Here is a 13,542-nt window from a genome sequence, read left to right as displayed (position 1 = left end):
ATTTGTCGTTGCTGATTTTTTTGCAACGGATTTATCCGTTGCTGATTTGGCAGCAACGAAAAATCCGTTGCTGACAATTAGCAACGGATAATCCGTTGCTGATTGTCAGCAACGGATTTTCCGTTGCAAAACTAGCAACGGATTATCCGTTGCTGCCAAATCAGCAACGGATAAATCCGTTGCTAGTTTTGTGAATCAGCAACGGATTCTCCGTTGCTGATTCATGCATCAGTTGCAATCACCAACGGAGAATCCGTTGGTGATTGCATTTGTTTTTATTAAATTAATTTTTATTTATTTATTAAAATGACTTTTAATTTATTTATTTAATTATTTATGGATATTTTAAAAGTTGTAGAATTTATATAACCAACATAAATTAATTAATATTAAAAATAATTATATCATTAATAAAAAACAAAATAAAAATAATATTCATATTATAAAAATTTAGTTAAACTTGCATTAATACAATTAAGTTCAAATACAATAAAAAAAAACAACAAAAGATACAATCATGGTGCTGGTTGCGAAGACGAACCATGATATTGTGGATCAACACAAGATTGATCAGGATATAAAGGTCGAGGTGTAGGTCGAAAAATTGGTTGAGATGCGGAGCCCATAGGTGTCATTATCTGAGGAGCCATAGGTGGCGGTATTGATGGAGTCAAAGGTGGTGGCATACCTTGATCAATATTTGATGTCCCACCATGGTATCCAAGATTGTTCACAAGATATTCTTTCATGGAATCCATCTGACGTTTCATTTCAAGAATAAAATCATCTTTTTTCTTTATCTCCTCTTCTTTATCCTTTATCTCCTTTTGCAATGCTCGATACGATGAACTGGGATATGATGACTCCACCGAGTAGGAATGTGATGAAGAGCTTGTACTAACTTTTGATTTTGGCATACGAGGTGCACCATATACCCTACCCTTTGTAACTCCTCCTGAAGCCACACACCAAGCTGCTCCATCAAATGAAGGATGATTTTCCCGATCAGTTCCATACTTTGAAATCATCTCCATTTTATAATTTTCCTACAAATAAAATACATGCAATAATAAATTAATTTGAATGTTGAATAATACTTAAGTTATATTAAGAAATAATCAAATAAAAATACATACAACCACTTTTTTAGACTTGTTGTCGACGAAGCTACCAGATTGCTTAATACTTTGATGCAAAGCTGAAAAGACATCATCCCATGGAGGTTCTTTTCCACCAGCTTCCTCTTGCTTTCAAGATTAATAAATATTATAAAAGATAAATATACAAATTTTAATTTATTATCTTAAGCATAAAAAAAAATCCATACCATGTTAGCTCGATATGATGCAAATGACACTGTTCCTCCAGAATGAGTGCTTATTTTGTCATCTGTTTTGGTTAATCGATTCCTCCTAGCAGATTCAGATCTCCTTTGAAATTCAGGGGTGGACCAAACATCTTTGATCATTTGATTCCAATCATCATTGTTTATCCAGGCAGGACCTTTATCAAGACAATCTATAATATTTGTAGTGTTTTCTTTTGACATGGCTTTCTTGCGAGCTCGTGTCAATTGTTGATTCAAAGCTATCCTAGCCTTATCTTCCCAAATATTACGAACAATCGACTCATCTTCCTCAGGAAAGGAATATTTTTTCTACCAAATAATATATATACCAAGTAAAAAGAGTGCATAAAATTTCAAATTATATAAATAATTAATCATATTGTGTTATCTTGTTCAGAATTTGCAAGATGATGTAATAACTAAAGAAATTAAATGATATTAAAGAGTAAACAAGAAATAAGAACAAATTATAACACAAATCAGTCATAGCTATTCAGTTGATAATTTTCATAATTCTACATTAAAGTGATCAAAATTGAAAAGAATATTATGGCAATTAGTGTTGGTTCTTACCTTAAACTCTTTAAAGAGTTCATCCCTGCACATTGGATCTACTTTTTCCCAAGAGTGCCATGCTCCCTTAAAATTGGACCTCAAAATATCTCCGATTGCACGGCCACACGATGCGTTATTGAACCTGAAAATATATAATAACAAACTTATATTAAACAAATAATTACACAATAATAAGTAATTTTTTTCATACTTGAAAATATAACCTTAATAAGTTAGTTATTAAAAGTTTGAACTTACTCTGTTGTTCCATACAAACAAAGCTCTTTTTTTCTTGTTATTGGATCTATTGGCGTGTCAAAACCCTTCCTTTTAACACTTTGATCATAATTGTATGGAGAAGATGTTGAACCGTGATACGATGGAACACCATCTTGATCCTCATCACATACATCTCTCTCATCACATACACCTCTCTCATTACTACCGTCTCCCTCATCTTCATTTCTAATGTTCACATCATCATCATTACCATCAACTCTCCCATAAGTCCCATGTAAATTATGTCCTCCATAAACAAGTTGGTTATCTCGAGAGAAACCTCCTTGAGTTTGAAGCAAATCTTGAAAACGAAAGCCCTCACAATATTGATATGCATCAACCCTCCCATAATCATGTGGAGGAGGATGTGTACTCCCCAAAGTGGGTATATAATACTCATTTACGTTCTGATACACAGGTTGATGAAATGTGGATCCTTTGTTATTATGCCTTGATGTAGTTTGAAATGACTTGGATGAAGTGGACCTGTCACTCCTTGATGTGGACCTGTCACTCCTAGAATCTAATATGGATCCTCGTCGAGGCATGCTAAAAACCAGAAAAAATAACTAACATTTAATATGAATATATACAACATAACAATAAATTAGCTCATATTTAAACCATCAGGAACAAAAAATTCACAGATATTTTCCTAAGACTGCCATAACTAGAATGAAAACAAACTGTTAAATCTCATTTTTTTCCCAATTCATTACAAACAATATCTAGTTTATGATGTTCAAAATCAGTATGGATTGTCCACTTAATAGTCATCACTCCGAAAAATATTATACTTCAAATAAAATAATTACTGTAACAAAACCAATAATAAAAATAAAAATCTAAATAATTAATTAAACAGAAATCAAAATTTATAAGTATGCTTACCTTAATGTTTGGTCCTATAAATCAAAACATTGAGTAGGAAGAACCCTTTCTTTCACGCTTCAACATCTGTAAGCAAGAAAACGAATCACAAAATAAAATATAACATCAGAATCACAATTTAAAGATTGTTACTTGAAAGGTTATAAATGGTTTCAAAGGTGAATGAAAATGATTTATGTAATGTGATGCAAAACACACACTTCAATAAAATAATAATAAAAACATTGAAAGCCTAAATATTGTCAAATAATATGAAATCATTCATACATATAATAAAGATAATTCATTACATATACTACAAAATATAATTAACTTGTGCTACTCATTATTATCATCATTCCTAACCATCACCACCATAACAATCATCATCATCATCATCATCTTCTTCTTCTTCACCATCACCATCACCATCACCATCACCATCACCATCACCTTCTTCTTCTTCTTCTTCATCTTCATCTTCATCATCTTTGTTTCCCCAATTCATGTCAAGTTGAATCAATTCATGTTGCCCGATTTCTTCATAATAAGATGATTCAACAAGTATATTTGGATCATCAAGTGTTGGAGTAGGAAGGACACGACATTGATAAATCTTCTAACACCAGTAATGTATTCAGGACGAAGGCGACCATCCATAAGACGACGATACATCCACGATCGATCATCCATGTTAATCTAATTAACATGACAACACCAATAAGCATTTTTTGAAATACGCATACTTCTTTAACTACTAGTACTTAAACAATCCTTTAAAATAAAATATGTACCACATGAATAAACTTTAATTATTTGTCTAGCTCAAACATATATGAAGCTAAAAAATGGATAACTGTTTTTCTTCTACTTTTTCTTATTGAGTTTTTAAATATATGGGTTGTTTAGTGTGACAATATGAGTGTGTGAGGAATTCCCACACTCATATTGTCATTTATATTTTCTAACTAATGACAAAAATATACTTTTTAGATTATGTTCGGTTAGTATTTTATACAGAATGAATGGATAAAGAAAAAAAAATATTTAGTTGAACAAATATTAAATAAATTTATCTTTATAATAGTTTTGGAGTTCATTTTTTTTATTGGTCCTTCTAACTTTTGTTACCACCTGAAATAGTTTTTTTTTATTTTATTTCGATCCTTTTATTTTTATTGGATCCATCAAACTTTTTATTTTTATTCGGATCTTTTTTTGACATGAGCATAATATTATTATTAATTAATTGACATGAGCAGACCGTAAGAGAAATGTTGTCTTCTCAATCTCAACGTCACAATATGTTTCAAGACTTGACAAATAGCATGACATTTAAATTTACAATTAATTGATATATTATTCAGCCACCTCTAGGTTTCATTTTGGTCTCCTAATTTCCATAAAAAATAAACTCAATATCAGATTTAATAAAAGAAAATCATTCAATTAGTTTTCTTATACAAACTATCAATATTGTCCCAATGAAAGGCAGAGTTCCAACTACTTGAAAAGATTACAATAGGCATGCCCAACAAAAAAATTATGCACGATATAATTAAGCAACCATGTAAAAATGGAGCAAAATAGACTTACCTAAGCCCCAAGAATCAATGGCACAAGGTGGAGGTTTTCTTATTGCAACCCAATCAGATTTAGCCAACTCTATTGGATTATATTGTGATCCAATAAGCCATTCATATTGCTGGAAAAATAAAAAACATAAACAGTATGTTACACCCATCAAGTTATAACAATTGCTAGTCTTTAAAACAAATCCAAGTGAAATTGATTCCAAGGATGCGTCTGAGAGAGTGGAAAGACATGAAAGGAAATAAAATGCACAAAGGAATCGAATGCTTGCTTTGTGTAAAAAGCTTGAAATGATCCAGAAGACAAGGTCTTCCAGATATGTGCTAGCTAATTGGAATCTGTTGGAATTTAGCAGGAGAAAAAAGCAGACATCTCCTTTTTAAATAGAAAATCATTACTTGCAATAAAACTTCACTAGTTAGTAACTCCTGAATGGGGAACTTTTTTTTTTTTTTTTCCTTTTTCTTCAGTTTACCCTTTTGATTTTATGTGGAGTACTCAAGTTCAGTTTTACTTTTTATTTGAAGCAGTCCTATACTAGGTCTGATGTGATGTGGATGTCTGATATCCATTTGACCAATTAATTTCGCACACGAGTGTTCATTGATGATTCTACCATTTGGGGTTGCTAATTATAGAGTCTGACCCTGTTATCAATCTGGTTGCTGTTCACATTTTTGTTAGCTAATTTTGTTCTTTTATATTTCTATATTGTTAGACTTGAGTGGTTACAGGTCTAATGCCCAAACAACTTCTGTATGCTTTAGTCTGTCAACAGAAGAAATGGCCGAGACATTCTTTTGGTTACAGGTCTGACGAGACAGATTTTTAACATAGAAAAGAATGTGTACATTAGGAAAAAGCGTTGCTTTAGGTCTCTTTTATCTTGGAATTATTCAATCCAATTCTTATTTGTTACTACATGAAATGGAAGGAAAAACAGTTGACGTCTGTGCTTTAATTTACAGCAATACTTTCATTTATGATGATGTCATATGAGGCCCCTGTAACATAAGAGATTTACTTTCCAGTTGATATACAACTTAATTTGAAAATAAATATCTTTACAGTGGAGAATAAATAAATAAATCAATGTAGCATTATGACAGTCCAAAACATCTCCTCATTCCTCCACCATCCATTCACAGCGCAACAGCTTGCTGTCAACCAATAATTTTATTTTCTTTCCCCGTAATTATAAATCCAATTTTACCTCAAAGCTACAAAACACCACGACTTTACAGACAAATTAAGGAATCCTTAAACAGTCACCACACCCTCCACTAGCAAAAATAAAGTTTCCCCATAAGATTCTGCCCTTAAATATGTCCTTATCACCTCTTACCCCATTCTTTTTCCTCTTGTAATGTTCCCCCCCACAGCTTATTGTAAAAAGCATTAATTATTCTTCTTAAGAGGAAAAACACCAAAAACATGAACTTCAGGAAGCAATATGTAAAAGCAGAAATAAAAAAGACAGTACTATGCCCAGAAAAGTTAATTGAATATAATCCCAGCATCATGTTCACATACTAGGATCTACAAGGACAATAAATTTAAATATGAATAATCTTATCCCAATGAAAAACAGAGTTCCAATTAATTGAAAAGATTGCAATAGGCATGCCCAACAGACAAATTCAGCATAATCTAATTAAGCAACCATCAAAAAATGGAGCAAAATTGACTTACCAAAGCCCCAATAATCAATGGCCCAAGGTGGAGATTTCCTTGTTGCAACCCAATCAGACTTAGCCAACTCTATTGATTTATATTGTGATCCAATAAGCCATTCATATTGCTGGAAAAATAAAAAAAAACATAAACAGTATGTTAAACCCATCCTAGCTTTATCAATTGCTAGTCTTTAAAACAAATCTAAGTTAAACTATGAAAAACAGAAAGAATATCCAAGTTAAAGTACTGTTTAGTTTTCATATTTTCATGGCAATTGTCTTCTTATAACAATTTTTTTTCTGAATTGAATAAGGAAAGAAAAAAAACAGTCCTATGCCCTGAAAATTTAAATATGCATATTTAAATTTTGATACAAGAGAATCAATACACACCACTTAATCCCGTCTTTGGTAGCTATTGCAATATCTGAATTTTGTTTGCTGAAAACAGGAACTCCATCAACCCTCCTGCTCCCATAGCTATGTGGAATAGTCTTGAGAAGTTGGTGTGCTGCCTTGACCTGTGAGAGCATAAATCAGATAAACAGAATTATGAATCTATCACAATAAATACAACTTTGTTAATACAATGTGGTATGAACAAATGGTACCTGCTTTTAATTTGGAACAAACTGAAATAGTTGAGGTTTCTCCTGCATAACACAGCAAAATAAAAGGTGGATTATTCCAGAAAATGATATGATATTACAAATATGAATAGGATCGCAAAATTTGAATTTTGTCAAGGAAAATAAGTGCGTATAAGTTTTGCAACTAAAACTCATAATTGCATATTTTGAAATAATATCTACACGAATCAGCAACCACCACATCCTAGTAAGTTGGATTTGCTGTGACTAAAAGGCAGCACTAAAACTCTGCAAGCATGCTCAATCAAATCACAGGAAGAAAAAAAGAAAAAAAGAAACACTTGGACTACTACGAAAGAAAGGCACTTTCAGTGGCACAAAGAAACAACAAACTACCTTCAAGGACAGTTTTAATAAAATAGCATCTTTTATTGTTCAGAAAAAAACAGAGAAAAAAAAAGAGTGATCTTATATGCGAAAATAGAAACAGAGATAAGATGAATCCGTTCACCCCAACAATCATAACACAAAAATAAGAAAAAAGCCAACAACTGCAATCCAATTACCATATTACAAAACAGTAGTTTGAAGAGAAAAATGCATCCCACTTATACGATGATATGAAGGTATCTCATGGGGGAAAACAACTATCTACTGGCAAAAAGAAACCAAAGGGAAGCAAAAATGATTATAGCTCAACTGCTGGGACATTAAAAAATTTATGAACCGTAACCCTAAAAATTAAATTGGGGGTTTTGATAAATTTTCAATTACACATGCATAATTAGGTTATAGATCATGGTAAAAACATTTTATAAACCCCTATATTACCGAATTAATAGCCTAAAACCATTATTCAAAGTATTGAAAAAAAAAAAAGTTACCTGTGTTCTTGAGTTACAGGTGACCGAGATCGTTCTACAGGACAGAAAGAAACCTGGATTGGGAAAGTTAGGTGAAAAATTTTTAGTGCAAGTTAAATTGCAACAAACAAAAACAAAAAACCCTTAATTACTTACCTGAACTATTGAAGAAAACCGTGAAACACCCAACCCGTTTACAAGGAGATACTTTAAATCAGCACGTTCGATGGTGATAATGATGGGTCTGGTTCGATTTTGTTCAGATGAAGGAGAAGAAGATGAAGAAAAGAAATTAGGGATGCTGAAGACACGAAGAAGATGAAATGTTTGGGATAAAGGAAAATCAAATCGATGAAGAGAGGGTGATTTTTCTACAGTTCTGGTTCGATTTTGTTAGGGACGAAGGAGACTGGAAGAGTGGAAGATCATTAATTTTGATCTGTTGGTTTTGTTCATTTCGTCTAGATCTGTTTGCATTTCGGTGTGGGGGAAGAGCACTGGGGTCGATTTACCAAAGCCAGCGAAAAATAAACGGTTGGGATTTAATCCTTGTAAATGTAATCAACGGTGTTCGTAATTTTGGTTTTATATTAAAATTTAAATAATTTTTTTTTTAATTAGCAACGGAAAATCCGTTGCTAAATTCAACGTAAATTTTGCAACGGATTATCCGTTGCTAAAGTCCGTTGCTGATATTAAAAAAATAATATATATGTAATCCGTTGCAAATCCGTTACTGAATTTAGCAACGGAATTATCCGTTGCTAAATTCAGATGCTAATACCCCATTTTTTTTGTAGTGAAACCCTAGCTAGTCATACAAAATGTATTAGTAACTTGGTATATATACATATATATATTATTCCAAAATATATCAACTTCTATATATCACTTACAGAATACAAGAGTATATTTATATAGTATGTACAGAGGAGATTTATTCTAGGTAGGTAGTTACTGTCATACATAAATTTAGGCTAGAATTAACTGGTATTCCATAACCAGTGGATACCAAATAACGCATGGATGTCTCAAATGCCCATGAGTTATAAAATACCTTACTTGAGATTGCTTTTGTAAGAACATCTTCTGGTTGTTCTTTAGATTTTACAAAAGAAAATAGAACTATCTTAGATCAAGTTTTTCCTTAATAAAATGTCAGTTCACTTTTACATGTTTTGTTCGATGAGTTTTATATAATCTCTATAGCTACTTTATTATTACAAAATAGATTCATTTTAAAACTGGATGAATAGCTATTTTCTTCTAGTAGCCTCTTTAGCTAGAGAAGCTTACAAAGTCCTTTAGCCATGCTTCTGAATTCAACCTCTGAACTAGACAGTGCAATCACTTTTGTTTCTTACTTTTTCAGGTAACTAGATTACCTTCAATGAAGGTGAAATATTCATATGTAGATTTTTTGTCAGTAGTATTTCCAACCCAGTCAGCATCCATGTACCCCTTGATGTTTTCATGATTATGTTTCTAGAACATGAGTCCTTTTCCAGGAGAAGACTTCAAGTATTGTAGAATTCAAAGCACGACATTCATGTGATAAATTTTTCCAATTGTTAGAAACATGTGATCAATTTTTAGCTAAATGATATTGCTCGGCCATTTAGCTAAAATCTTGACATTCATTTTAGTATTCGAACCTCATTCTAACAATTGAGTGAGATATTGCTCGGCCATTTAGCTAAAATCTTCCACATAAATATTCAATCACCACTTCATGCACAAAATGCTGTCGTATATTTTTGACCTTATGATCATTCGACAAGATCAAACTTCGAAGGAGGATCCTCCACCAGAGATCAAATTATCGAGCAGAAATAATCTTTAACACAATATTATATTTTGCAAGTCAAAGGATATGAGAACAGTACGCATCAAAACCCTCTGTTTTTCTCTTAATTTTGCTTGACCACAGCACTGGATCAACATTTTCAGTAACGAGTCCTGCTGTTGAGTTTTCTCTTTCAACCATCGTTCAGAGTTTTCTCCTTCAACCATCTCTCACCAGCAGGAAGTGATTAATCATTCAACCGATAATCTGCAATACGACTTGGAGGATCTTCTCTTGCTTTCTCTCTAGCCTCTTCTTCTTTATATCGATTTTAATTAGGATCAATATTTAGTACTTGTCAGTTGTTTCCATAACACGATAAATTATGGTGAATCTCAAAGGTAATACTAGTCTAAGTACCTTTCTGATTCATCTGCTCCATCTTCGTAAAATCACTCCTCCGACTTTTGAAGATTATAGAGATCCCATGCCTCTGTAACTCAGTCACAAAGCTCTGGCATTTCTTGTTACCGAGTTAAGCCAAGATGCAACTCAGGAAGGGGGGAAAGGGTGAATTATACTCTAAAGGCTCAAAACCAGTTCAAATCCATTACGACCTAAGAAAGCACATATAAGAATAAAGAATCAAGGAAAGCAAAGAGCATGGTTTAAAACAAAGATTTTCCTCATAACAAACTTTTTCTTCAATGTCCTGTTAAATAGAGTTAGAGAAACAAATGACGACAAACACAAACAAGCAAAGCAATTTCCGCACGAGTGGAAAAAGAGTGTGACATGATGTGTCAAGCAGGTGGCCATCACACCACAATCAATGGCAGGAAAAATGCATAAAACATTGACCATATTAGCTGTTAGCCTGATCTTATCACGAGGCCCTAACTGATCACCCCAACATGTTAGAGCATGTTTGGCTCTGCTGTTCAACCTGCTTTTCATCGAATTTCAATTTTTTTTTTTTGCTAAAATTGAGTGCGGTTTGTACTTTTTGGATCGTTTTGATGTGTTGATGTCAAAAATAATTTTTAAAAAATAAAAAAACATCATTGGCATGTATTTCGGCACGAAAAGTTATTTAAAAAGCAACCACTACCACACTGTCAAACACCCTCTTAATAGAAAGAAGCCGTGCGTGCTCCTAGTTGTGCCCTTCATGAACCCGACACCAATTTTTAAGGGTTTTTTTTTTAAAAAAAATATTTTATGAAAAAGCATATATAGAGGGAGTTTATTTCTCTTAGTTATTGCAATCAATTAAAGTTATTTCAAACTACATTTGGCTTGAAAAAACATTATTTTTTATGCCTTTTCAAATCAAACATAGTTTGAACCCGTGTAGATACATAGCCTAAATTCTTAGTCGAAGATACAATTAGTAAGGGTGTGGATAGAACAGATATTTTGGAAAATAAATGGGGATCAGGCTTCATAAATCAGAAATAAGAAGGGGGGCAAACGTTTTTCAATTGCAAAATACTAGTTATTTAACCCGACGTTTTATCACGGGTCATATATTTTTTTTCCGACAAAAAAAGTTGTAAACACAAACTTTTTCAACATATTTTTGCACTAAAAAAAATCTAAATAAAAATTAAAAAGCTTATATATAAATAAATAATTAAATTGATGAAGGATGAAAGAAAAAAATATATTCAATTTTATAAATTAATTAGTTTATAATTAAAAAAACATGAATTAAATTATAAAAAATCAAATTGAAGAGTTAGTGTGAAACGATACAAGGGCAAACACGGAATCCAAGGAAAAACAATCAAGTGTTGTCAAACCACTTTTAATTAAGTCATATGCACCGCCTAGGAAGGCTTATCCCGAATTGAAAAACATCAAAAAAACTGGTTTTTCACCTCCTTGAACCAGTACACGTGCCACCCGAAGATGACGGGGTGACTCACTTATTAAACATTCCAGCGGCTTTTCCTTTTATTTTTTTATTAATTAAATTATTAAATGACTTTTGAAACCAGGATCGTCATAACACCAATATGAAATAACTAATATGCCCTTCAAATTAAATCTAAGAATTCTTTGCTTCAAGGGTAATAAAATAATCAAACTGTACGTAGCAAAAGAAATTATTGGGAAAACCCCTAGGCCAAATTTTTTTTTTTTAATGGTAACAAGTAATTTAACTATTTAAAAAATTATAAATAAATTGAGATACTCCGAAAAAAATTCTAAAATAATAAGTAAATCGTATGAAAAGACTTTTTTACTCTTTAGGACCAATTCTTTGTTTTTTCAGTGAAGAGCAAAATCATAATTTAACTATATAAAGGTAAGTGTACGGTTAATATAATATAATATAATATATAATTAATTGTGCCAACTGGATCATATGGGTTGGTGTTGTTAGGCTGATGATGCCCCAGCTGCCAACTATCTAGCCAATCAACTAAAAGGAGTGTTAGGGGACAGTACGGCAGAAATGGGAAACTTCCTAAAGTATTTGGGTTGCCACTATCTTCGAAAGGCACCAAGTAAGTTGGTCTTTGGTATCGTAGTTAAAATTGTATTTTTAAAAAGTTTTTAAGTTTTTAATTTTTTAATTTAAAATTAATTTTATTATATTTTTAAATTGTTTTAATATTGATATCAAAAATAATTTTTAAAATTAAATTTTTTATTTTATTTTAATATATTTTCAAATATAAAATACTTTAAACTACAATCATTAACACATCCTCAAGTATCCTCGTAAATATATCAGTGTTGGCCAGAATCGGTACATGCATTCATGTCGTGGAGGGGTATAAAATCTCTTAATTAAACTAATCAAATTATAGAAGATGTGTCGATGAGATTTGCCAGGCTGCAAGATCTTTGATGTTCTCCACATGACATGGGATGGGATTATTTGGTTGGTCAAAAATACATGGGGTTAATTGGATCTTAAAGAAAGAAAATGGAACTTATCCAATGATCAATTACAAGACTGTTGGGAGAACATGGAACAGGCATTTACCTTTCGAGGGATCTGATGTCTCAAGCAAAGCAGAGATTGTACGTGCTAGATAATTAGTCCAATAGCAAGACTAAATCCTTTGTCGATCAGATGATTGGAATCACCAGAAATCCTTCATTTAGATACAAACATGCAATGATAACATATAAAGGCTATAACGATGATTCTAACCATAATATTGCTTTTCAGTAGTACCGTCCTCTGACAAGCAAAAAGACTAGAACCAAAAAACTTGAAACCTAATTTCGAGCCTTCAAGGCCAGCATGGGAGGAAGACTAGCAATGGCCTCTCCATTGCCAAACAAGCGCTTCCAATGACTAGTAACTTGCCCATACACTCTAACTCTCGCGGCAGATATAGACAACAACTTGCCCTTCCCCAACTTCTTTAGTTTCTTGCCAATCTTTATCTTTAACCTACACAATCTGATCCTCAAAAAAGATGGCCTTCTTCTAGGAGAATCTGCTTGCTGTAGTGCCTTGTAGATCAAGAACTGTGCTCTTCTATGCATTACCTCTTCCGGGTCTTCTTTATCCAATTTTGAGTAGCCATATGATGATCTTCTCGCTAGAGTACTCATTCTTTGTAAGGAAAAGCAATATAATTTTCGCACAAGTTGAAGTAAGATACGTTAGAGGAGAAGTATATTTATAGTGTGTAGAAAAGAAATGGTAATTGGAGTAGTATGTTTCTATGTGGGGCAAGTTGGATGTGGTCATACGGTGATGAAGCGGTGCATGTGCACTAATGCTTGGTATAAAAATAATGGGAAAGTTGCCCCGTTGAGATGGCCTTACATCATGGTTTGAAGACCACTACTGCCACTTTAGTTTGTCTGTTTGTGTAGCCCTTATGACAAGTTTTCAATGCAGGCTGCTGCCAAAATTAATTAATAATGGTTCAGGCCAGCATGAACAATATTGTAGCCAGCAGGAGCAAGTGATGAGTAATTAACGAAATTGAGGATTAATGTATTGTAT

The 13,542-nt window shown here is 32.6% G+C and overlaps 2 protein-coding genes and 2 long non-coding RNA genes across 4 annotated transcripts; all 4 read right to left on the bottom strand.

Moving 5' to 3' along the window:
• Positions 1-383: 383 nt before the first annotated feature.
• On the bottom strand, positions 384-1,280 carry LOC112323365 (uncharacterized). Its single transcript, XM_052445252.1, has 2 exons — positions 1,137-1,280; positions 384-1,046 (listed from the first exon to the last, which is right to left on the bottom strand). The coding sequence occupies exon 2, from the start codon at positions 1,032-1,034 to the stop codon at positions 516-518; it is 519 nt and encodes a 172-aa protein (XP_052301212.1). The 5' UTR covers positions 1,035-1,046; positions 1,137-1,280; the 3' UTR covers positions 384-515.
• Positions 1,281-4,536: 3,256 nt separating this feature from the next.
• On the bottom strand, positions 4,537-7,845 carry LOC112323335 (uncharacterized). The gene is made up of 5 exons (XR_002976757.2): positions 7,796-7,845; positions 6,933-6,974; positions 6,715-6,842; positions 6,338-6,446; positions 4,537-4,757 (listed from the first exon to the last, which is right to left on the bottom strand). It is a non-coding gene; the product is annotated as an uncharacterized LOC112323335 (long non-coding RNA).
• Positions 7,846-9,298: 1,453 nt separating this feature from the next.
• Positions 9,299-12,787, bottom strand: LOC112329090 (uncharacterized). Its single transcript, XR_008056775.1, has 2 exons — positions 12,562-12,787; positions 9,299-10,177 (listed from the first exon to the last, which is right to left on the bottom strand). It is a non-coding gene; the product is annotated as an uncharacterized LOC112329090 (long non-coding RNA).
• Positions 12,788-12,800: 13 nt separating this feature from the next.
• On the bottom strand, positions 12,801-13,142 carry LOC18111264 (uncharacterized). Its single transcript, XM_006389577.2, has one exon. It carries the CDS (start codon positions 13,140-13,142, stop codon positions 12,801-12,803), a length of 342 nt encoding a protein of 113 aa, XP_006389639.1.
• Positions 13,143-13,542: the final 400 nt, after the last annotated feature.

Source organism: Populus trichocarpa, chromosome 11, assembly GCF_000002775.5.
Source record: "Populus trichocarpa isolate Nisqually-1 chromosome 11, P.trichocarpa_v4.1, whole genome shotgun sequence".
In the NCBI taxonomy this organism is placed as follows: Eukaryota; Viridiplantae; Streptophyta; class Magnoliopsida; order Malpighiales; family Salicaceae; genus Populus; species Populus trichocarpa.
Note: the sequence above shows the minus strand (reverse complement) of the source record. Positions and strands in the feature narration are given on the sequence as shown.